The sequence below is a fragment of the Lepidochelys kempii genome, chromosome 1 (assembly GCF_965140265.1).
Source record: "Lepidochelys kempii isolate rLepKem1 chromosome 1, rLepKem1.hap2, whole genome shotgun sequence".
Taxonomy (NCBI): domain Eukaryota; kingdom Metazoa; phylum Chordata; order Testudines; family Cheloniidae; genus Lepidochelys; species Lepidochelys kempii.
In genome coordinates, this window is record NC_133256.1 from 252,926,332 (window position 1) to 252,951,883 (window position 25,552).

At 42.8% G+C, this 25,552-nt stretch overlaps 3 protein-coding genes across 10 annotated transcripts in view; 2 read left to right on the top strand and 1 right to left on the bottom strand.

Moving 5' to 3' along the window:
- TMEM263 (transmembrane protein 263) overlaps positions 1 to 2,528 on the top strand; it is a 33,002-nt gene extending 30,474 nt beyond the window's left edge. For both annotated transcript variants that reach the window (XM_073324511.1, XM_073324520.1), the window contains one exon: positions 715 to 2,528. In XM_073324511.1, coding sequence (XP_073180612.1) covers positions 715 to 1,001 — 287 coding nt within the window. In that variant the 3' untranslated portion in view covers positions 1,002 to 2,528. The remainder of the gene's footprint in view (positions 1 to 714) is intronic.
- MTERF2 (mitochondrial transcription termination factor 2) lies at positions 226 to 23,578 on the bottom strand. Of its 6 annotated transcripts, XR_012156224.1 has the most exons (3): positions 14,438 to 14,824; positions 6,653 to 6,715; positions 226 to 823 (listed from the first exon to the last, which is right to left on the bottom strand). XR_012156224.1 is itself a non-coding variant. In XM_073324484.1 (2 exons), exons 1-2 carry the CDS (start codon positions 22,712 to 22,714, stop codon positions 9,321 to 9,323), a joined length of 1,284 nt encoding a protein of 427 aa, XP_073180585.1. In that variant the 5' UTR covers positions 22,715 to 23,578; the 3' UTR covers positions 7,410 to 9,320. The 6 variants fall into 6 exon arrangements, 3 of the variants coding, with proteins under 3 accessions (XP_073180585.1, XP_073180565.1, XP_073180574.1); XR_012156225.1 differs by lacking the exon at positions 6,653 to 6,715; XR_012156223.1 differs by lacking the exons at positions 6,653 to 6,715; positions 14,438 to 14,824 and adding an exon at positions 2,233 to 4,569.
- Positions 22,836 to 25,552, top strand: part of CRY1 (cryptochrome circadian regulator 1) — a 74,685-nt gene continuing 71,968 nt past the window's right edge. Inside the window, exon 1 of one of the 2 annotated variants that reach the window (XM_073324442.1) lies at positions 22,836 to 23,392. In XM_073324442.1, the coding sequence (XP_073180543.1) occupies positions 23,235 to 23,392 (158 nt within the window). In that variant the 5' untranslated portion in view covers positions 22,836 to 23,234. The remainder of the gene's footprint in view (positions 23,393 to 25,552) is intronic. The other variant, XM_073324433.1, reaches the window with a different exon arrangement.

The window sequence follows — 25,552 nt, forward strand, 5'->3', positions numbered from 1 at the left end:
GTGATAGGGAGGAGGTGGGTGGAGCAAAGAACCGGCCTGAACTTCTATTCTTCTCATCCTCCTCCCTCCCTTCCACCACCCAAACAAAACAAAATTAGGGAGGAAAAAGAAACAAAACAGCTTACTCCCCCCTCCCCCCCCCAAGCTGGGATATCCTCCCCGCAACCACTTCCCAACATAACCTTAGTTCAGCTTCCCTTAGGCCCAGTAGATACCATGCTCTGGTTCTGAATAGAAATTCTGTCACTTGGGGAGACAGCCCTACTGCAAAAAATTGAATTTTACAGTAGCCAAAGCCCAGCAGAGGTGTACATGTAGGTAATGAGGTCTTCAGGCGCTGAGGTGGAACTGACATTTGGGGTAGGGATTTGGGAAGGGAAAGAGACGGGGATTAGCCAAAGGATTCTATGGGGACCCTCAATTTGGGTACCCGTTGATCTAAACTTGGAAGACTCACTGTCCGATAATCCGTGTTGTGAAAAAATGGCATCAAGGCACCCTTAGGCTTTGCTCCATTTATCTCGCCTTTCAATAAGAACCAACCCTGGGAACACTGGCACTTTCCAGGCAGGCAGCCAAAAAGAGTGCATGTAAGATACGCATCTTACAATATGTCATGTCATTAAAAGGAGCAATACTTATGAATAAACTGTGTTCTTTTAAAATGCTTAATCACAACATTACTGACTCAAATGTTTACACTTTGTCCTTCAGGTTCATTGAAAGATCATCCACAGCAGCAGCCTGGCATGCTTTCTCGTGTGACTGGTGGAATCTTCAGTGTAACAAAGGGAGCTGTCGGTGCCACGATCGGTGGTGTAGCCTGGATTGGAGGAAAAAGTTTGGAAGTGACCAAAACAGCTGTTACAGCAGTGCCTTCTATGGGAGTGAGTCTGGTTAAAGGAAGCGTTTCTGCTGTGGCTGGAGGCTTTACAGCTGTAGGATCTGCTGTCACAAGTAAAGTACCTTTAACAGGGAAGAAAAAGGATAAGTCTGACTAAAGGACTGAGACCTAGTTGATTTCCGTAATACTATGTCAGTGGCATTGGAATCTGCTAAGATTTTGGACTACAACAAAGCCACATGTCTTAAACGCTTATCTTCTAAAGAGCTATGGGAAAACTTTTGCTTTCCTCTGAAGGGACAGAAGAAGCTGACAGCACAGTGTATGAAGGTTCATTTAAAACCTAGATTCATGCTTTATATCTGGTGAAATGTTACTAATTGTAGAACCAAGTACATGTATATGAAGGGATAATACATGTTCATTTACTGTAAATCTTTTGCAGTATAAGACTAAAATGTGAAAGCAAAAAATTAGTTGGCAGTCTTTGCAGTACTAGATGTATGATGTGCCAGCTACCATTCTTAGTGGTTTCTGCATCCTCTTGAACTATGTAAAGGCATCTTCTGATGTGCCTGATAATTTCATATATTTTTGCTTTTTGAAACTGTATTTTTATACAGATAATAAACTCTGTCAGTGCATTCTGTTAGTGATGGCTGGCAAGAGACAGAACTGGAGATGTTCAGAAGTGGGGATGGGGGGGGGGGGGAGTATGCTTAAAATGGATTGTGATGGAAGGCATTTTAAGTTTTATGTTTGCGGTATACTGATTTTAATGATTCATGCCTAATGGTTGAAAAACTATTTTTCGTTTAGTGAAGCTGTGTAAAGATTTTTTTCTAATGGCCATCATTTCAACACAGTTCATAGAACAAACTTTAGACACTTTTTTTGATGTGTTGATATCTGAAACTTAGCCAGCTTTTACTAAAGACAATACTGCTAAATCTCAGGTGTATTTTAAAGGTATCACTCTGTCACCTGCAAATGAAAGCTTACTACTTGTGACTCTTTAGCTAGAAAACAATAGAAGGAAATGGCTTAGTTTCAATTAAGCCGAGGTTCATGATTCATATGGTAATGGATGGCAACGTAGTCATCTTGAGAGAAATTTCTTTGCTGTGAAGTTGGAAACCACTGAAGAGTGATCTAATTAAAGAAAAGCCGCTGTCTAACTGCATGCCATACCAGTTTAGTTTGTTGCTTTAACCATTCACCATCTCCTATAACCAAGATATAAAGATTTTTTGTCACTACATTTGTATCTCAAGTACACTCTTACTTAAAACACAGCACTGTACTATTTAAACAAATAAACAAGACTGACTATGTTTAAAGCAGGAGAAATGTCATCTCAATGAATTGCATAGGAACAGATTTCCAACCTTGATACTCCTTTGAATGGCTGCATTCTCATACATCTTCAAGGATGTGCATGGGCAGGATCTAAATGCATGACACAGGCTCAGTTATTCAAGATCTGCTGACTCTGCAGCTAAGAATAACCTTTTGGCAGCCTGTAAAAGATGGCAAAAATTTTATGTGACTATTCTGTATGCAGTATTTCCTCAAAACGTATGTCCCTGCAGAGAATTTCTAAACATGTGAGTTTACTTTTAAGTGGCTATAGTTGTACAAGGAAGATATAAATGTGTTTGTAGAAATTAAAGGTCAAAAGGTATCACTTGTCTAAAATTTTTATTCCTGTTTAACTGATGTTGGTATGGTAAACTATTCAATATAAATTAGTCAGCTAGTATGTCTGAACCATTGGTACTTCAGCTGTGATCTGAAGCAGCTTTCTTCATTAGACATGATTACTGTTTAAATATATATTTATCTGACAGTTTTCTAGTGACTCTGTAGAAGTGGAAATTAAATCTTAAAGTATGTATTTTTTTTTTTTTTACGATTCCAACTAAAGGAATTATTTACTCATCTTGTTTGAGTAAAGCATCTTGCATTGCTAATCTGTCATATACCATTTTTGGGGATTGAAGAGGACCATGTAGTAAATGTAAGTTTATCATCAGAGTTCAGAGCCCTTAACACAGAGTTGTATGACAATCAACAATTCAAAGGTTCACAAATATTACTACAGTCACTGTTCAACAAAACCCTTACTAATAATCTTTATGGAAACTCTGGGGATTTTAGAGTGTTAAATTTAAAACACACACTCCTTTTTGATAAGCCATTTAAATGTTGTTTTTTTTAAATAAGACACTATGAAACTTGCAGAAAACTAAGTGTAGCCTGAGAAGTTTCTTGCTATAATCTATACAACTCTACCATCATCTTGTAGCATGTGTTATGAGCAAAATGTATTATTCAGTGATTCTGAATTCTTGTAACTAAATGCTTAAAAGTAGTATAGGGTTTCAGTTTAGAACTTGGTCTTATGCTGTCTGCATATTTTTATTTTCCACTTAATGTATGACTGACCCTTTTTTCAAAACTGTTCTAATTCTGTCCTGCTTGGAACTTGTGAAACATTAAATTGTTGCAGTTTGACTTCTTCTGACAGCTTCCTTTCTAGATGCGGGGAAGGTAAAACTACAGGGGAGATGATTCTACCTATGAGTTGAATAACTTGGTGGGATGGGATGTCTCCATATTACATTATTTCACCCAAAAGTGTCACTGATTTAAGAGTGCTTTAAAGACCCCACCCAAGACTGCAGCTCCATTGTGCTTTTAGCTGTATGTACAGATAGGATGCACCAAGGACTGTCCTACTGTTCAGACAAGAAAAATAGTGGAAGAACATATTCCTATTTTAACAGACGGGGGAACTGAAGCAGAGAGAGAAAATGAATTTCCCCAAGGTCCAATGAATACTAATGGCACAGGAAACTGAACGCTGATCTCCAGAGTCACAATCCAATGTCTTAATCCCAAGTCTCTGTCCCAAACAGTTTACAGTCAGGAAATAAGCTTGTCTCTGACTCTCCATGTGTGGAAAATTCTTGAGCTGTGAGACTGAGACTTTCTCAATTCCACGAGGGAGATGTCCATGGCAGCTAAAGCATGGACAGCTCTTTGTTGCTTTGTGGGCAGAGTTCTATACAGCTCTGTACCTCGTTCTGAAAAGATCTTACAGATGGAAAACTCTGATTTTAAGTTATTTGAGGGGAAGGGGGACAAGAATGAATGAGGGTTACAACAATATCATTAAGTGGTTCTCTATTCAGTTGTGCACATCCTGGTGGCGGCTCAGTTTTATGATGTGTTGGGGAAGTCAGAGGAGCAGTAGTTAAGATGGGAGTTCATTAGATCATGGTTAAGGTTTTAGCCGTTGGCACTGTGAGGGAAGGATCATATCCTCAAAACAGAATAAAGAGTAAAGGGGCAAGATTTGTACAGACTACTGGGAGGAATTTGAGAAGACTACCTGGCTGAGCCTGTGTGACTGGGAATAAGGTGGTGTTTTCAATTGTAACAGAGGAGAAAGAGGAAAATGTTGTAGGGAGGGGTGTTAGAGACAAGGTGGCTGATGTAATATCTTTTATTGGACCAACCTTCAGTAAGGAGGGAGGGATAGAAGTTTTACACTATATCAGAAGCTGGATTTCTTGTGGGAAACTTTTGGAAAAGTTGAAAACTCAACTCTAGAAGAAAACAGGCATAGGTGGTTTCTAGGACTACACATTTAGTAGTATTCAGAGTAACAGCCGTGTTAGTCTGTATTCACAAAAAGAAAAGGAGTACTTGTGGCACCTTAGAGACTAACCACTTTATTTGAGCATAAGCTTTCATGAGCTACAGCTCACTTCATCGGATGCATACTGTGGAAACTGCAGAAGACATTATATACACAGAGACCATGAAACAATACCTCCTCCCACCCCACTCTCCTGCTGATAATAGCTTATCTAAAGTGATCACTCTCCTTACAATGAGTATGATGATCAAGTTGGGCCATTTCCAGCACAAATCCAGGTTTTCTCACCCCCCACCCCTTTTTCCAAAAACCACACCCACAAACTCACTCTCCTGCTGGTAATAGCTTATCCAAAGTGACCACTCTCCTTACAATGTGTATGAAAATCAAGGTGGGCCATTTCCAGCACAAATCCAGGTTGAGCCATTGTCTACAGCCAAGCTCTGTGATACAACCACATTTGCTCCAACCCCTCAGACAGAGACAAACACCTACAAGATCTCTATCAAGCATTCTTACAACTACAATACCCACCTGCGGAAGTGAAGAAACAGATTGATAGAGCCAGAAGACTTCCCAGAAGTCACCTACTACAGCACAGGCCGAACAAAGAAAATAACAGAACGCCACTAGCCGTCACCTTCAGCCCCCAACTAAAACCCCTCCAACGCATTATTAAGGATCTACAACCTATCCTGAAGGATGACCCAACACTCTCACAAATCTTGGGAGACAGGCCAGTCCTTGCCTACAGACAGCCCCCCAACCTGAAGCAAATACTCACCAACAACCACATACCACACAACAGAACCACTAACCCAGGAACTTATCCTTGCAACAAAGCCCGTTGCCAACTGTGCCCATGTATCTATTCAGGGGATACCATCACAGGGCCTAATAACATCAGCCACACTATCAGAGGCTCATTCACCTGCATATCCACCAATGTGATATATGCCATCATGTGCCAGCAATGCCCCTCTGCCATGTACATTGGTCAAACTGGACAGGTTCTACGTAAAAGAATAAATGGACACAAATCAGATGTCAAGAATTATAACGTTCATAAACCAGTCGGAGAACACTTCAATCTCTCTGGTCATGCAGTTACAGACATGAAGGTTGCTATCTTAAAACAAAAAAAACTTCAAATCCAGACTCCAGCGAGAAACTGCTGAATTGGAATTCATTTGCAAATTGGATACTATTAATTTAGGCTTAAATAGAGACTGGGAGTGGCTAAGTCATTATGCAAAGTAGCCTATTTCCCCTTGTTTTTTCCTACCCCTCCTCCCCCGATGTTCTGGTTAAACTTAGATTTATGCTGGAAATGGCCCACCTTGATTATCATACACATTGTAAGGAGAGTGGTCAGTTTGGATGAGCTATTGCCAGCAGGAGAGTGAGTTTGGGGGGTGGAGGGGTGAGAAAACTTGGATTTGTGCTGGAAATGGCCCACCTTGATTATCATACTCATTGTAGGGACAGTGGTCACTTTGGATAAGCTATTACCAGCAGGAGAGTGCGGTAGGAGGAGGTATTGTTTCATGGTCTCTGTGTATATAATGTCTTCTGCAGTTTCCACAGTATGCATCCAATGAAGTGAGCTGTAGCTCACGAAAGCTTATGCTCAAATAAATTGGTTAGTCTCTAAGGTGCCACATTTAGTAGTATGTAGCTGTGTAGTAAACATTCGAATGTTTATGAACTTCTGTGACTTCTTACATGATCATTTTTACATCATCTGAATTTCTGGCTGAGTGAAGGAATGTTTCATTTGTGGACCAAACAGACCTTTGATCTGAAAACAGAAACAAACTGGAATGGGACTGGAGAGTAAATTTGGATAGCCCATTTAACAAAATTATTAAATTAATCCTGTGTAGCAAAACATAACTGTCAGCATGTTTGGCACTTGTTCAAAACACAGACAGTTCTTGCCTGCAGATCTTGCAGTCTGAAAAATGAAGACAAATGCGGAGAGATAAAAAATGGAAACCAATTTAAATTATTTTTATATTTGGGAAAGTGAAAGCATAATAGCACAATAGAGTAACATGGGTGGGCCTATTAAATGAGGTTTCAAGAAGGATAATGAGAATTATTACAGTAGTAATATTTTTTTTAGAGGTGATCCTTACTGAAGTAACAACAGACCAGTTTCATGCTGATTGAAGAGTGTACACAGCATTAAATTAACCAATCTGAAAGACAGAAACTCAAGTAAGTTACTAACGTACCCACATTTCTTAAATTTTTTTTGAAAGTACAATCTCCAGAGGCACCATCAAATGCTTTTTCAACAGCAAGAGACTTCAGTCATATTCAATTACCTCAAAAAATTCTCTCAAGTTAGCTGCACTATGTTTCTGAAGAATTAAATGAGCGCAGTATAGCAGGCTGAGCATAATGTGCTCAAGGCAACTGGAAAACACTCTTACATCAGTATATAAATAAGATATCAGCTACATCTTGATTTAACTTCCAGCAGGAAATTCCCTTCTTCCTCTGTCTCTGAGCCACCATTTTTATCAAAAGGTATAACTAACAGGCTGTCTATTTAGTGCTGCAATGGTTCAGTGTTACCTATTATATCCACCCTTTTGGATATCTGAAGTGTCTCCTTGTACCTGGGGGAAAATGCATAACAATCACAAAATTACAGTTTACTTAGCATAGAGGATGAATCCCCCTGTCCCTTGAGTACTGAAAGATAGGGACTATATCATAACACTGATTAGCTCCCAACATCCTCAAACCTCATTGACAGATCAGAAAAGGAAGGGTATATGTGCTGAGCGTGTTGTTTGCAAGGAAAAAAGTATTTATCTTAGTAAATAATCCAATACCAAGTTTCCTCAGCAGTTGTAAACCTCTAAGAAAATAAGAGGAAACAAAAAAAAAACCAGATTTATTGCCAACATGTCCTTAATTATATAGCGAATGTAGCAAGTGTTACAGTCAATTGTACTGTATTCATGTATCTGAAATGTATACTCATGACAAGCAAAATAATCATTCATGTGTTACTTCAAAGAGAACAGACCTGATCTTGTATTTCATGCACAACAAAAACTCCCATTGTAGTCAACAATTTTGGTTCATTGTTGAGCCCCAAGAATTTAGTAAGTTTTTCTTATGGAAATTTGATACCAAATCAATTTACAGTTTGATATTTTTGATCACACTTATTTGAATATGTTTGAGTTTCCAGACATTTTAAATATGGAACATGTCCCTTAGCAGTTGCTCACCTCACTGCTCTTTCATGCATTATCTCCTGCCTGCCAAGGAGGAATATATACAGACCACTTGCTCATGAAAGCTTGTGCAGAAACCCCTGACAACTTTAATTTGTCAGGTAACATTTAATGACTGTTTTTGTCATGTACCATTTCTTTCACACCCAGAAAGCCTAATGACTACCTACAGTAGCCACTATTAAAAGGTCAGCATTTCTCAATGGTTACCACATCATGGTATCTAAGATATCAGTTTTTCCATATGCCTAGGAAACAACAGCAGTGGCTGTTTGTATATCTTGTCCACTTTTAATGTTCATCAGTTTAAAAGCAAAGACTTGTGCCTGAGCCACAGCTACTGTAAAAGGCATAAGACCACACTCTTCCCCTCAGACTTCTTTGCCTCCTTCCCTCTGGAAGCACAGTCTTTACCTCAGCTAATTCCCTTTCTGATCCTGTTCTCTTTCTAGTCTAAGGAAGAGAAGGGGGAATTAGAGACAGAAGCCAAGGCCAAAAAAAAAAAAAAGAGAGAGAGAGTTCCTGCAAGAGGAGCCAGCTTGAGGTTTCATAACCTCGAAAGAGACCCTCTAGAACCATTTTGTTATTTATTTGCATTATATGAGCACCCACAGTCCCCAACCAGATCAGGGCCTGTAATGGGGTGTACAAATCCCAGAATGAGCATAGATGGGGAGGGTTTTTCCTATTTATAAGCAAGCAGCTTGATCAGAACCCCAGGCAGCTGTCAATCATGGAAGCAGGCATCCACAGCTGCAACAAATAGAGGAAACAAGACAAAAAATGGAGAGTACAGAGAAGGAAAGGGAGGCAGAAAAGAATAGTATCAGGCTGTCTCTAAGAAAACAACCAAAAGACTGCAAATCCAAAATGTGAAGAGCTCATGGACTTAATTGGAGGTGAAGGTCCAGGAACTAACTGAAAGAAAACTAGGAAGGTCAGTCAGGAGAAGATGAGACCCCATGAGAGACCACACTAAGATGGTGACAGGGCCCTCTTATAGTAATGATTGTACATAAATATGGTAAATAGTCCTTGCACATCCTCTCAGTGGAGACTCTAGTTTTGTAATCTCCTTCCACCCCATCAGACTGCCAGCTTCAATTTGGGCTCAACCTCCAGTGGCCTCTTTGTTGCAGTGGCAGTTACCTAAAGGACTTTTTGAAAGCCTTTTACTTACCTGCTGCCTGATGAACAGTACTGAAAATTCATGCTGCTAACTTTTCTTGTTGGTTAGTATAATCGCTCTCGGCATTATCATAGACTGGTCAGTGCAACACCAACTGCTAAAAACCTAGGTAAGTTGGTGGCCAGTTTGATAGGGGAAACTTCTTTAAAAATTGTGTGGTTAGGATACAATCTAAAAACCTAGTCCTTATTGTTATCATTTACATGATATTGCTAACCTTTTATTATGGTCACTTTTTGTAATACAATTTTTAAAAGTACTAGTGAGCTATGAATTAAAGCCACAACTTCATGCAGCAGACTACAAATTGGCTAAGGTTAAGAAAGGATAAAGTTCCCTTTTTGAATAAAGACATTCAAATTAATCTAAAGGAGCAACAGGATTAAACATTGGTCTCTCTCTCTTTGCTTGTATCCTACAATAAGTGGCTTCAAAATCTCTCTTTGTTCCATTCAAATTTTCTAGATTTCCATTTTTTATATTGTATCCTAAAGCAGCTAACTTTTTAATTCTGTACTGCATAATTTGGGTTGTCAGCTCCAGCACCACTGGTGTCTCTTTAATCTGATCTACAGAAATTCCTTCCTTCAACAGTCCCTTGAGTCTTTCTTCCAGAATTGGAACAGAATTGTAGAGGAGAGCGGGGCATTTCAACACTAGCTCTTTTAATTCTTGATCATTGCACTTAAAAACATCTTTGGAAAAAAACATGCTCTTCTGCATAGTGTTAGGGCTAAGGTTAAAAATAAAACCTTTAAGCCTGGACAGCAGTTGCAGAACTTCAGAATCAGTGAAATCTTTCTTCTGGAGAAACTCCAAGTTCTCTTGAACTGCTGTGGAGGTATTTAACAAAATAAATGGGTTTTGACTCAATAATTTCAGAAGCCAGATCTTCATATTGGCATTAGAACCACCTAAATTTAGATACATTCTCTGTAATGTCTCTACTATATGTTTGTTTTTCTCAACAGGCTTGTAAAAAATATCGGGGGCACTTGTGAAGAACCTGGTGATTATATTATTCTTCAGTCCCAACTCTTGAAAGAACTGAACATTAGATTTCTGGTTCTCAAGATGTTCAACAGTAAAAAAAGACTCTGGAAACTGCTCTATTAATTTGACCAGTTGTTTTTCATTTTGGCATACTGATTGCCACAGATCTCTTTGAGAGTTTATCTCTGCTGGGGTACGGAGGATTGCCTCTGGGCAACGTTCCAAAATATTTGCTATGGCAGCCTTATCAGCTCCCATTTCTCGTAAAGTATGAGCAGTTTCTTTAACATAGGCTGCATCCTGAAAGAGGACCCACTCCTTTAGTCTCCGAATTTTTTTAATATCAACGGATAATCTGTAGAGATTCTCCACGGTTCTTTTGTTCTCCACTTTCGATTTTATATCAGTTATATAACTAGATTGCTGTAAAAAGCTTCCATCCTGTACTTTATTCCACAGGGACGAGAGAGTCACCACTGGTTTGCAGCGCTGAGATCTAGCCAACGAAAATGTAAACACGTGTGCTGCACTATTAGCGATTCCTCTCAACATTCTGGAGTGCTGCACTATATACAAAATGAATGTAAAAACAAAAAATAGAAAAATGTTAATTTCTGTCTTATATGGTATGTTCAAAAGATATTCATGTTCAAACCTGAGCTGCTATAAGAGACAATTACTTCTAAAAGGAACATTTTCACATACTTATATTCATTCTGAAGTGGAATGAAAGCTGGAATTTCCTACTAACATCCCAAAGGATGCTTCAATAGAACAATAAAACACCAAAATGCCATATATGGAACATGAGGCAGAATGCGAGTGTTCTGCCCCAAATACCACACAAGTTTAACTGTTCCCACATGGTTAGTATATCAATAGTCCCCAAAAGGGTGTTCATTAATAGGCTACTGGTGAATGCCTCTGATGTACTGCAAGATACTAGGCAGGATTCACCCAACCATGCAAAAAATGTATCATTAGCCAACTCATGGGCACTCGGGAGTGTCTTATTGCTATTAGAGTGTAGCTCTCCAGTTGGACATTTAAAGTATGGGATTCTATGCAATTTAGCCTTTTTTTCTTTCTTTTTTTTTTTTTAACTCAAGTTCCAATTAAAAGGACCAAATGAGAGGGAAAAGCTAAATGCCTTTCTCAAATACTTTGAATATATTTGTTTAATTTTTCCCAGACATCGTTTCTTTCAATGGCAGTATATATCCTAAAAGCCACTGAACTCACTTTTTATAATAAATGATAATTTGGACTAGTAGACAGCTTTCTTCTGACTAGTCAGGTAGGTTAAAAGTGGCTGAACTGCAGCTTGGCATTTTGGGGAGGGAGTTATTGTTATCACTCTTTCTCCTTCAAACAACTCCTTTTCTTCATCCCCACAGCTGCTTTATCTTTTTCTGTACTTAACTTCTACTGTCACCTGTTGAATATAATGAGCAAACGGATTTATGTGTAAAGGAGCTCCTATCTGTGCATCCTTTGGATTTGGTGCACAGATGTGACAGACCCAACCAGTCAATCAGAATGTGGTTTTGGATACTTAGTGTTCCCACCCACACTCTAACTGAAGTTAGGTTACCATTAATGCAGCTGCACATATTCTGAGATAACAGGAAGAACAGCAGTGTTTAAATACAAAAGGGCACTATCAGATAAATTTTAAAACTTCTTAAATTTCCACTTTTTATCAAAACCTTTTAGAAGCTAAAGGGGACAGTAAAAACTTGAAAAATCATATTTGTTTGAAAATTTTGTACCAATTATTGCTATAAGTAACACACCACTGATTACTATAGTTGAAAGTCAGCAAAAAAGATCAAATTCAGTTTGTGCACTTGCAAACTTTGTGTACTGTCAGTTTTACTGTATAGCAGTTTCTCCTCAGCTAAAAATACCCTTATAAAGATCAAAAAGAGAGCAGGAAAAATGTTAATTTTTCATGGACTTTAAGGAAGTGGTCCCCAAATTGTGGGGCATGCCCCCATTGGGGGGCACAGAGGAACGTTTGAGGGGGGTGCTGCAGGTTCTGGGCCAGCTCTCACAGGGGTGGGGAAGGAGTGCAGGCCAGCCTTGCTCCGCCCCCAGCCTTGGCCCCTGACCATGGCTCCCAGACCCAGCCTTGGTGCCACTCCCGGCCGCAAGCATGCCCCCCACTACTCCTGTCCATGCCTCTCCCCTTGCCCTCCCCCCATGCTACGGGCCCTCTCCCAGCTTCCGGGAGCAGGGATGTGGACCAGATTGGGGGGAGGGGGGGACAACTGTGAAACGTTTGGGGACCACTGCTCTAAGGACAGAAGAGACCATTATGATATTCTAGTAGACTAATCTCCCACCTACCACAGGACAAAGAACCCTCCCCAGTAATTTCTGCATCCGACTTTTGTTTGATATCTTTTTAGAAAGATATCCAGTATTTCTTTAAAGCCCTCAAATGATGGAGAATCCATCAAGTCCTAGGTAAATTATTCCAATGGTTAATTGTTCTCACTTAAAAATCTATCCCTTAGTTCTTGTCTGAATTTGTCTAGCTTAAACTTCTAACTATTAGCTTGTTATACCTTTTTTCTGATAGATTAAAAAGCCTTTAATACTTTAGAAATTTAGTTCTAATTCTTAAATAATTATATGCACATTTACCTTACATATAAGAGGACACTGATGTAAAACATTTTTACTAGTATGTTTCTTTGATGTTATTTCAAATTTTTGAAGCTGAATAAGATTTCTACCCATAATCCAGGTCTACTATGTGAACATGCTAAAGTCACAATCCAAGGTTTTTGATGTGATCACAAGAGTTTCATAATTTAAGGAAACCTTGTTTAGCAAGCTGAAGCACAGAACTGGGACTCAAGCAATCTTGGTCTGTTTCTAGGTCTGTCAAAGCCTTGCTGTGTAACTGTTGGCAAGTCACTCAACTTTCTGTGCTTTAGTTTCCCAATCTTGAAAAACTGGAATAATATTTCATGGGGTTTAAGACCTAAGGCCCTGATCTTGCAAAGTCTTATCCAAGTGCTTAACTTTTTGTACTGTGAGTAGTCCTACTGAATTCAATGGAGCTACTTGGTGTGTAAACTTAAGCATATATTGTAAGTACTTGCAGGATCAGGGCCTTAGTTAAACTGTGTGAAGCACTATAGCACCTTCAATCCACAGCTCTCATAGAAATGAAGTATTATTAAAAGTGCTTGGAGACTTTGGCAATGGGATCCATAAAAGTACTTACTGGTAAAATAGCCAAGCCCAACTTTTATTTTCCAACTTATAAATTGTCAAAGAAAGGCCTTAAAAGACTAGAATAGACTTCAGCACCATATTCACTTATAAATGCACTACCCATGAACACTTTTCCAATAACATCTAATAGATTTCTTAAGCAAAATTATAAAGTGTGAAATTTGGCCTAGTAAATGCTATCTGTGTTTATCTGAGGTCAGGCACATAAATCACAGGTTCTGTCAAAGGGACCCAGCCAACTTAAAATTTACACTTCTGTTTCAACATTTTACCTATAAAAAATTCCCCAGATTACTAAAGTGAAACAAACTAGATAGTTTTATTCTGTTGACACTACTTTGCCTGTAGTCAGTTTCTCTGTTGTTTAGTGAGGGTTACATAGAAACAAGAAAGAGAAAAACATTTTTAAAAAGTAGAAAAATGTGATTTGTTAACACCCAATACTTAGTATGGGTACTCAGGGCATGTGTAATACATGACATTAATTTGAACTTAAAAATCGATAGTGTCCTGCTAAAAGTGTGGAAAAGCTATGGTTGGATATTGAAATAATATTGCAAAGTCTGTAGATGAGAATACCATTATTTACAAGAGGCTTTGTAGGAAAACACTGTCTTCAAAATAACCAAGTTCTGGAATAATATTATGGAATAGTCGCTAACGCTCAGCTCAGACGCCTGCGCTTTGCTTTTTGAAATTTCCCCTTCAATATGCTCACATGTCTTCACCTAATTAGGAAAACAAACGCCCTTTACAGCCTCCCTCCGCCCCGCACTGTACCCAGGAAACGGGGGGCTCTCTCTAGCCTCAACTCTCAGGGGCAGCTCGAGAGAGGGATTCAGCGCGGGGTGACCCAGAAGAGCCGAGGATGGGCTAATAACTGGACCGCCGGCCGCTCGGGCGCGCTGCCAGTCCCGGGCTGGGCGCCGCGCGGGTAAAGGCGTGAGGAACAGGCCGTGACCCAGGATCCTGCGCCCGCTCCGGATGGGTGGGGGGCGGCCAGCCCCAGCGCCATGTTGGCAATGGGGGGTGTTGCGGACCCCACTGGATCCTGAGCCTGGAGGGGAAGGCGGCCGGGCCCCGCTGTGGTGCTCGCCGGGGGGAACGAGCCCTGCCTGAGCTCCCCAGTGGCGGGGTTGCCTCAGTCAGCGCGGGCCGCCCTGCTGCGGGAGCAGCCGCCCGTGCTCAGCCCCTCGGCTCCTGTGTCCCCTGCGGCCGGGACGGCTCCTCACCTCTCACGGCGGCTCTCCTGAGGGGCGACGCGTGGGAAGAGGGAAGGGAGAGAGCCCTTCCCCCCACTTCCTTTGTACCCGGTGGGAACGGCGCTGGCTGAGCTCAGGCGGCCTGTCCCATCCCTGTTGCCCGCGGGGAAGAGCGAGGAGGCGGCGGGCCCCGGCCCCGCAGGAGCAGCACAGCGTCCCCTGCTGGGAACTCCCCTGCCCCGCTGAGCTGCCACGGTGGGGCCTTTCGCCAGTGGCGCCCAGGATCTGGCCCTTAAAAATTAGCATGAAACTTGTAAATCGCCACGGGGATGTTTGCATAAAATGAATGCAATGAACCCAGGCCCCGGCAGGGTAGCCTGCGCCCGGGTAATTTAAGGATAGCTGGGGGAGGGGGACTAGGGTGTGTCTGAGTGAGGAGGGCAATAGTGAGGCACCTTTAGACTCCTCAGAAGTGCATTGCACAGATCACCGTAAAATAGCCAATGTTTTACTATGGGCTGTCCTAGGAGCAGTTGGTGGCTAAGGGCCAAATTCAGGGGAGAAGCTATCTTTACTTCTGTAGGATAAACCAGAGCTGAATCTGCTCCTACAATTTCAGCTTTGCTGGTTACCCCCATATAATATCCTGGCAACAGCTGCACCAGATTGTTGACCAAGACTGTGGAACACCCAAAAAAAAAACACTCTTTATCCCCTGAGAATCCACCCTAGGTTTGACTGGGCCTTGTGCATGCTGGGATGGGTTTGGGGGAATTTAGACAAGTAGTATGTGGATAACCTGGCAGTGCAGGGATGGGCCTGACTTCTCTCACTTTCACCATTGTATATTGATGTAAATCCATTGGTTTTGATGGAGTTAGTCCTGTTTTCCATCAGTGCAAGGAGGAGGAGAATACTTTGAGTCAGTCAAGCTTACAGTTGTTAGGTACAGTTGTTAATAAATTAAGTCTCAGTGCTTTAATGTACCAATCTTGTGGTAACCTGGGACGCAGCATCCTAGACTAGATGTAAGTATGCTATAACTCATGCTTATATATCTTCTTCCTTAATTAGAGTAAGGATAAGCAAACAGACTCCAGCATCTTTCTCACTGAGAATCACTTATGTCCATATTTCTTCCATTTGATACAACTGTTTTGTTTCAGTTTTAAATAGAAATGTTCCAATTTAGGGCACTGAGGCATGTCTGAATTTAATAAAATTCCCAGACATGAAAATGGAATTAAGGTTTTAAATAAAGCAATATCCTTTATTTCAAAATATTAGAATGTGGTTATTAAACAAACGAACATTTGAAATTTAGGCTATTTAAAAGTAAAGTTCCAAAAATAAAAACCTCTACATGCATATCTCCAACCGGCACAGCACTAAATATAGCTCACAGTTCATACTCTGCTTCACCTACCACAAGAGCCTATTAAGGCCAATATCTCTTTCATAGTCTCCCAAAGAGAACAGAGATTCCCATCCCAATTTCCCTCTATGGTCAAGAGACCCCAATAAATCACATTTTATATAGGAATATAGGCCCAGATTAGATGTGGATGGACTCTAGTTTTAAACTGAGTTGGAATATTTCCATAGGCCCTAAGCATGTGACCAAAAAGAATGAGCTCATGAGAAAAAGTTGTTTTGTTAAGCTTGTTGTTACCCTTTGAAATATCAGTGTTATCTTATTTAAAGTTTGGGCTCCTTGCCTTGTCCTTCAGGCTTTGTGGATGTTATGGGCAGAGAGAAAGGAAAAAGAGAGGTGATTTGGGGCCTCTGTTCCTCATTTTTACCCTTTTCCTCTTCTTTGAGAACTTGATGTTAAGCCTATAAGGAAACAGTATTTGAAAGCCTTAAGGCCATTTATGCTTCTATTGAAGTCAATGGCAAAACTTCCATAGACTTCAATGGGAGTGAAACTTGCCCCACAAACTCTTTTTAAGCTGTGTGGATCAGTGGTAGCTTGTATAGCAACAAACACCATAGAGCTCTCTAATCATGATGGGGGCCTCTGGCTGCTGCTGTACCTTAAATATCAATAATATTTCATAAAGTTCAGGAGTTGGAGAGGGATAATATGGAAAAATCTGAGGTGTCTGTACCCCACACAAGCAATGAAACACTTAACAGGAGCCCATACCTCCCAACATTTCAAGTGGGTAAAGCTGGACACAGCTCCCTTTAGTTTTGGCCTCTCCACCCCTCCATAGATGGGCCAAACCTGAGTGGTGCTATGACTGTGGCTCCAGTACCTCTTGGTTTTCTTAAAGGAAGGAGCACAGGCTAATAGAGAGAAGGCTAGGGAAGAGAGCTAGGAGAAAGGTAGCTTTCCCTTTTGGGTTAAAGGCTGTGAGATGCTTGTGGAGGCCTCACTTGTTCTAGAATCAGAAGGTACTGAGCAAGAGTTAGCGAAGCCTAGGGCCAGAGGCAGGACCTCCTGAGCTAAAAGGAAACTTGAGGCAGTAAATCCCAAGAGGCTGTGATCACAAATCTTAAAATGCAGTTGGGTCTGAAGTTTGAGGGGCTGCATGGGGAGAGAGAAAAATGATCTCCTTCTGGGGAGTAGGGAAGTAGAGAGTAGAAAGACCTGTGGGGAACAGGAAGGCTTGGAGAGTGAGGAGGAAGTCCAGAGAGGGATGATACCTCGTATCCACAGGACTAGTGTAAACTTGTGTGGCTGACCCTGACACAAGGGTAGGAACTAGACCTCTGGGGAGAAGCCCTGGGAGATGCTGCTTGTTACAAAGGCCCCAGGAAGGGGCTAAGGAAAATGCCTCAAGAAAGGCTAATGGTAGGAAAGAGTCCAGGAAGGCAGTGATGAAGTGTCTGACAGAGCAGACATAGGGTATCTGGATTGGAACATAATGTAGATGGTGAGCATGGGTTCCCCACTATTAAGGAGAGGAGAGTGTGATGACCAGTGGGCCCCAAGTCAGAGGGCTGGAGAGACACAGTCTTGAGATTATTTGTTCCAGCGTCTGTTTGTTGGGCTTTCTGTTACTGCAGAAGGGATGTGACCTGACTAGAGGGCTATGTCATGAGAAGAGACCACTGAAGTAGACAGAGGCTGCTAGAAAGGATAGCTGCTATGCCACACCCAGCTGCAAAGGGGCATGCCAATAGTGAGCCCACCTTTCTACAATACACTATTACTCTATTTACAAAAATCTACTTCAGTGGAGAACAAATAATTAGGTGGGTTTTTTTTTTTAAAATAGTGTTCTGCTTCTAAGTAGTTAAGTAGGGACTTCTGGTCTGGGTTCATTCCTTATTGGGAGAGAAACAGGTGAATAGAGGCAGGATACTCTTGTGTAATTATTTTTATTTGTAATCAGCACACACTTCATGTTGTTGTCCATCCTTTAATGCAAAACTGCAAAAGCAGCAGAAAAAGTTAAAATTACTATGTGAAACTGTTTTCAGTACTCCACCAACAGCACCTGTGTGAGGAACACATGAATTGCTATTCTAAATCAGACCAGTGGTCCAGCTAATTCAATAGTTTGTTATGGACAATGGCCAACACCAGATGCTTCAGAGGAAGGTGCTAAAAGACCTGTAAGAGGCAGGGTAAATTTCCTCTTACGCAACCTATAATTATTGGTTGCCTTTAGTCCTGAAGCATGAGGGTTTATATCTCTTCCAAAATTCATGGCTTTTTATTTGGTACTTACTGCTGTATATTATGTTTTAGTAAATGTGTGTGGAAGTATAACATTGTATAAGGGGACATGCTGGATACATTGTATATGAGAGGGCATGCCAAAACATGTTACAAAGTATCTGAGGGAGCACAGGTAGGGACAGTTAGCTTTTGAATGGAGAAGCAATTAAGATAGAGCCAGCACATCTAAGAAGCAGGCATCAGAATGGAAGGTGTGAAGGGCAATTAGTTAAGTTAACTGGAAGCTGTTAAAGGAGATTGTTAAGGGTGGCAGGTAATTGAAGATACGTGACTGGTCTCAGGGATCTCGAAGGGTGGTGACTAAAATCTTTTTCTTCTTTTGTCTGTAACTTCTCTGTAACTTGTTCTCCAAAAAACTGTATAAATTAAAAGACACAAGCCCCACTCGGGGGGCTCACTTCTAAATGTATTAGCAGAGCAGCTTTGTTAATAAAACAGAGTGGTCTGATAAATTGTGAGTCTGAGTCAAACTTTGACATGTGTAATCACTGTTTTAAGTCTGCTAAACTCTTGGGCTCAATTATACTATTTAGTATTCAGTTCCAATCTGGAATCAGGGCCTGCAGCAGAGTCAGTCACTGGGCACCTAAAGAGTGCCACTGGCAGCATGCGAGCTGATTTTCAGTGGCACTCACGCTGCCTGGGTCCTGGCCACCGGTCCGGGGGGCTCTGCATTTTAATTTTAAATGAAGCTTCTTAAATGTTTTAAAAACCTTATTTACTTTACATACAACAATAGTTTAGTTATATATTACAGACTTATAGAAAGAGACCTTCTAAAAATGTTAAAATGTATTACTGGCACGTGAAACCTTAAATTAGAGTGAATAAATGAAGACTCGGCCCACCACTTCTGAAAGGTTGCCGACCCCTGCTGTAGCAGATTGCTTGATTCCCTACTAATCAGGTGGAGGAGCTAGAGTTGGCAGAATAGCTCTCTAGCCCAGCACCAGCAGTTTGGTGCCTGCTCAAAGCATTTGCCCACAGCTGCAATAGCTCTTGCTTGTACCCAGCCTTTCCTTTGCTTCTCTACTCCAGGTAACCCAGCTAGGAGCCTTGGCTCCAATTTCTCAATTTGGCTCTGACCTGGGTTTCTATTCCTGGCTGACTGACTCCTGTTCCAACCACTAGGCATGAATGCCTATGTCCTGGTCTCTGACTGTTCCACAGACTAACCTGCATTGTATGAAAATACTTCCTTTTATCAGTTTTCAATTTGCCATCTTCTAGTTTCTGGGATGCATTAACAGGAACATCATATGTAAGACATGAGAGCTAATTGTTCCTTTCTACTCTTCACTGATGAGGTCTCTACTGGAGTACTGTGTCCAGTTTTTGGTGAGACACTTCAAGAAAGATGTAGACAAAATATACGCAGTCTAGAGGAGAAAAACAAAAACGGTAAGTTTAGAAAACCTGACCTAGGAGCAAAAGTTCTTAAAAAAAAAAAAAAAAAAAAAGTCATGCTTAGTCATGAGGAAAAGATTGAGGACAGGACCTGGTAAGTCTTCAAATATGTTAATGGCTGTTACAAGAAAGACTGTGAGCAATGTTCTCCATGTCAACTGAAGACAGGACAAGAAATGATCTGATTAAACTGCAGAAAGGGAGATTTAGGTTAATAGTAAGAAAACTCTAAGGGTAATTAAGCCCTGGAATAGGTGAAGGGAGGCTGTGGAATCCTCATCTTGGAGATTTTTAAGAACAGGGTAGACAAACACAGCCAGGGATGGTCTAGGTATACTTGGTCCTGCCCCAGTGTGGATGACTGGACTGAATGACCTCTTGAGGTCCCTTTCAGCCCTACGTCTCTATGATTCACTGAGTGTCCCCTTGTTCTTGTACAATGAAACATGCTGAACAAAAAATTCCCGGTATACCTTTATTTACCATTATTTTGTATATTATCATGTCCCTTCTTCGTTGTGTTTGAAAATCTTGAGCCAGATTGTATCACATGCAGTTCCCAACAGCTGCGCAAAGTCTGCATATCTTAACTACACTTAAAAAAAAAAAAGACAAAAATACATTCATCATTCTTTTGAAGAACATGCTTAGCTGTCACTCAGGATTACCTGGGGCTTGTACTAGTTATACATGTATCTCTCTAGTTTAAACAAAAGAGAAACATTTTAACCTGTTACATTAAAAAAGGACTTCCTATTGTGAGACAAGTGGGTCAATACCATGACACATTCAACTGCCTTAAATGCTAATTTACAAAGCTCTGCTTGTAGAGGATGCTTTTTAAAACATGACCTATTTCAATTAATGAATTCTCTTCATCTTTGGTTAGAATTTTATTCTGCTTAAGGTGAATGCATCCGATGAAGTGAGCTGTAGCTCATGAAAGCTTATGCTCAAATAAATTTGTTAGTCTCTAAGGTGCCACAAGTACTCCTTTTCTTTTTGCGAATACAGACTAACACGGCTGCTACTCTGAAACCTGTCATTCTGCTTAAGGTCTCCTTTATGTGTTCCTGCTCTCTTCGTAACAATGATGTCTGAGCTTATACTGCTCTTAAACATGAAAGCTCTTTTGAACAAGAAACAGCTAAAGTATGGAAAGTAATTACAAAAGTACAAATAAAAAATATATAAAGGCAAATTTGAGAAGTGTCTCAGATGGGTTAGGGGAAATCTTTCCTTGGTAATTAAAGGTGTATTTAAAGGAACACAAGTTTTTTTATTAAAGTTGATTATAAAATTAACTTCTTGGTATCTTTACTGGGTTGTTTTTGGTTTTTGGTTTTTCTTTCAGCAGATCATTCACTAGGAGCAATGAACCTGAATTAGGTCTAGTCTATACTAATAAATTAGATGGACATAGCTATGTTGCTCAGAGGTGTGAAATATTCACACTGAGTGCCCTAGTTAAGCTGACCTAGATCTGGCTAGGCTGAGGGAAGCTAGTCAGCTGTAGCACAGCCATGCCCACAGTTTTGCCTTTATTTCTAATTATTTCACTTTCTGGGTTATGTGCTAGCCCAGTGTAGCAGTGGGTGGATTACAAACCATGCAAAAGCAGCGAGGAGTCCTGTGGTACCTTATAGACTAACAGACATATTGGAGCATAAGCTTTCATGGGTGAATATGATGAAGTGGGTATTCACCCAAGAAAGCTTATGCTCCAATATGTCTGTTAGTCTATAAGGTGCCACAGGACTCTTTGCCGCTTTTACAGATCCAGACTAACACAGCTACCCCTCTGATACTTGAAACTGTGCAAATAAAAGGTGGTGTTTTATAGGGTGACCATATGTTCTGCTTTGGCTGGCAGTCCCTTTTTTAAGCCTGTCCCAGCCATCCCAACTTCTTTGGCAAAAGTGAGCATTTATCCCATTTGCTCTTGCCAACTTTTTTGAAAAAGTGCTGTGTGGTGCAGAGAAACAGTGGGCTGGCATCTCCCCTTGCCCCCCTGTGCAGGGGCGAACTGGGCTGGGGGGAATGAGGGGGAAAGGGTTCCACTGGGGTGGGGGGGGGGTGAGACAATTCTAGTGATAGCCTCAAGGGGGAGCCAGCAGGATTTGAGTGACCAGTGACAATGGGCAAGGTGGGGTGTAGTGCATTGGGAAATATGCACCCTGAGGGTGGGGGAGTCTTTGGGATTAAGGAAAAATAAAATCCTTTTAAATAGTACCATACACAATAGTACTTAGTATAATTCACACACACCCTGCTTCCAAAGAAAATGGGTTAATGGAGGGGCGCTGGAACAATGTGTATAGTTGGGATGCTGAGAGCCATTTAGCCAAACTATAAACCCCGTATATACTGGCAACTACTTCAAGCCAGGGCAGAATGGCAGTACCCCTAGTGCCAGCACCGCTTTCGTAACGGGGTGGCGGGAGGGGCAGAGGAAGGACGCTGATTGCTCGCTCTCTCTGGCTCTCCGGAAGAAGCAGTCCGGGGCACAGCTCTGCTAGGTATAAGCACCACCCTGAACGCCGGGGTGTAGGGCTGCTGGGCTCCTGCCTGTACCGCTCGGGCCACCAGCGCAAGCAGGAAAGGGGTCACGCGCGGTCCGGATGACGTAGGCGCTGGCAGGGGTAGGGGCATGGAACAGCGGGCCGCGCAGGAAGCAGGGCGCTGTCGCGTTCACGGCGTGCCTCGTGCCGCTCAGTTATGTAAGCGCCAGCCCGTGTCCCTGCGGGCGCGCCCCCTCTCCCCCCGCAACGACGTGGGCAGCGCGGTGGGATCCGGGCCCACGCGCGCCCGTGACCGCGCCTCCCGAGCGTCCCTCTGACGTACACAGGATTCTCTACATGACAGCCCATTTACCGCCCCCACTCCCCAGCGTGCACGCGCGCGGCGCGCCCTTCCGCCCCTCACTAGAATGTCCCCCAGCCCTAGCAGGCGAGCACGCGCACAAAGAGACGTTTCTGCCGCCAACTGAAGGCACGCGCTTGTCGCGCCCGCAGCCTCCTCGCAGCCCCGTGCTCATCCGGGCTTCTCCGCCCTCGCTACGAAAAAGGTGGGGGCTCGCAGTCCTGAAGGTGCCGCCCCCTACCCTCCTCAGTTCGGTTACCGGGCCGGGCAGACGGGCGGATTTGTTCACGGGAACGGGCTCGGTTGTTTGCCTTTAGCTCGACAGTTCCTGTCGGTTCTGTCATCGAGCCCCTCGGCCCGCGCGCCCCCCTTTCCCATCCGCGCAGGGTAGTAAACACACTTTAGGAACGTGAGGGCGGCTGGTCAGGTGGGGCGGTAGCAGCCAATAGGAAGGCAGGGGCGGGGCCTAACGATTTCCGTCAGCGGCTGAGTCCGGTGCAGTCACAGGGCAAGCGGCGAGGAAGCGACAGCCGCTTGGAGCGTGACGTCCCGCGCGCCGCTAACCGTCACCTGTGGCAGCGCGCGGCCTCTCGGAGTGGGCGCCAAGGCTTCGGGGTGATGTGTCCCCCTTAGGCGGCCGGTCCCGCTGTCGCCTCCGCGGGGGTCCTAGCGCCAACGGACGATCGCCAAGCCGAGGGAGCGACCCGGCAACAGCGTTACCGCTCCGTGTCACGCCCCCTGCCGCGGCGGGGCCGGGGTTCGCACCGCTTTAGGGCTGCGCGGGAGAGAAGAAGCCGAGGCCGGCATGAGCCGCGGCGGCTCTTCCTGAACCCGCCGCTCCGTGAGGGATCGCGCCCGCCGGCCATGGGGGTGAACGCCGTGCACTGGTTCCGCAAGGGGCTGCGGCTCCACGACAACCCGGCGCTGCGGGAGTGCATCCAGGGCGCCGACAGCGTGCGCTGCGTCTACATCCTCGACCCCTGGTTCGCGGGCTCCTCCAACGTGGGCATCAACCGGTGGCGGTGAGTGAGCGGGCCCGGCCCGGCATAGTCCTCGGGTTACATACGCGGTCACGGGTGCCGCCCGCCCTCGCTCTAATTGGCCCTGCCTCCCCGCGGCTCAGACAGCGGTGAGCCATCCCCAGCCTGCGCTACCGGCCTGCTGTGCCAGCCCCAGCAACGCCGCCCGCGCCCCGCCTCCGGACTGCTCCCAGCTGTGCTGTCACCCGGCTGCTGGGCGGCCCGCAGCCAAGACCCCGGGCTGAGCGGCCCGGAGCGGTAACGTTCACCGCCCAGAGTGCCAGGAGCTTTCCCCCTGCAAAACAAAATCTGCCCCTGCCCCAAATAACTGAGTCCCCGCAACCCTGGGAGCACTCATGCTAGCCCCTGGCTTTTAATTCACTGTGTTGTGTAATCATGACTCAAGGAAATCTAGATCTAGATGACTTGGGTAAAATACTGGTGGTTGCAGCCATGGTGACTTCCAGTAGAGGGATATTGCTGGTAGCAGTGACTGGAAACTTTAGGGAAAGAAACTAGTGTATGCAAGTCCAAAGAGCTTACCATCTAAATCATAGAAATGCAGGGCTGGCAGGGACCTCAAGAGGTCATCTAGTCCAGCCCCCTGTGCTGTAAACCTAGACCATCTCTGGAAGCAGGTGTTTGTCTAACCTGTTCTTAAAAACCTCCAGTGATGGGGATTTCACGACCTGCCTTGGAAGCCTATTTCAGAACATAGCTATCCTTATAGTTCGAAAGTTTTTCTTAATACGTAACCTAAATCTCCCTTGCTGAAGAGAGAGCTGATTATTGCTACCTTCAGTGGCCACAGAGATCAGTTGATCACCATCCATTTTATAACAGCCCTTAACCTTTTTGAGGACTGTCAGGACCCCATCAGTCTTTTTATTTTTTTTCCCCCTCAACACTAAACATGAACAGTTTTTTATAGCTATGAGGAAAAGAAAAGGTTTAGAAAAACGAATGTCACTTTTGTTCTGGGCTTTTCCCCATGTGTTCATTTGACTCCCGGACTTGGATGTCTTAGCTTCAGCTAAGGCCTCACTGGTGCTGAGTAGAGTGGACCAGTTACCTCCCGTAAAATCCTGAGCTGAGATTATTTTGAGACAAAAAATGCACTGATACCAGGTATTGAATTCATGAAAGAGCTTTTTAATATTTTTGACACTGCTTAACAGATTTATATGTAAATTCTCAGAAAATTCATTCAATCCTGAAAAGTATAAGTGATGTCATTTTCAGGAAGATGCAAGTTTAACCAACTTCATACCAAACAATGGCTACATCTTCACACTTGCCATAGCTCTCATCTGAGCTAGCATGCTAAAAATAGTAGTGTAGCACATTCAGATGAAAGCTAGTATGAATATAGGTATTTGACCTGGGAATCACACACCTAACTTGTAGTCAAAGAGGTTGAATCCTGCTTTGAGTTTTTCACTTTATTTTAACTATGGAGCTATGACAGATACCTGTATAATAAAGAGATGACCTAGCAAGAAAAGAAGTAAGGGAGAGGGTAGTGAGAATAGGTTATACATACAAAATGATGAGCTTACGTGAAACTTCAGTATTTGTCTGAAAGGTTTTTCTTTTCTAATAAACTGATAGTGTCTTGGAATTCATGTAGCATCATCCATCCAAAGATTACAAGCGCTTTGCTGAATGCTAATTTAGCCTCCACAGAACCGTAGCGTTGAGAAGTGTTAACTTCACTTTACAAATAATGAAACTGAGGTACAGAAAGATGAACTTATCCAAAGTTTATACAAGGAATGTATGGCAGAGTTAAGAGGAGAACGTGGATTTAGTAGGCTACCAGTTTAGAGTCTTCTCTACAAGACCTTCCTTTTATTTTATATAATTTTCTCTAAGGACATCAGAGTACTTCATGGACAAGCTAACTTCTTTAAATGTTTGGAAGTTGCCAACTTCTGCTCATGGTAGTCCTAATTATAGTCTTGAGAAGGTGGAAGTATTAGAGTACCCTTCCTATAATATTTCATTTTTGTTGATAAACGTGCATTAACCATTAACTTAGAATTATGCAGTTTAAATACAGTTGTTGCTGGACACTCGTTCTGAATGGGATTGACCATTGTCTTTACAAGTTGTTTTCAGCAGATGCTTTCTACTGAAAAATATCTTGTAGCTTTATAAACA

Coding starts and splice junctions, on each gene's coding strand:
- MTERF2 (XM_073324484.1), bottom strand. CDS start 22,714: ATGACAGAACCGACAGGAACTGTCGAGCTAAAGGCAAACAACCGAGCC. Junction 10,520..22,629: donor CCGCCCGTCTGCCCGGCCCG/GTAACCGAACTG, acceptor TTTTGTATATAG/TGCAGCACTCCAGAATGTTG.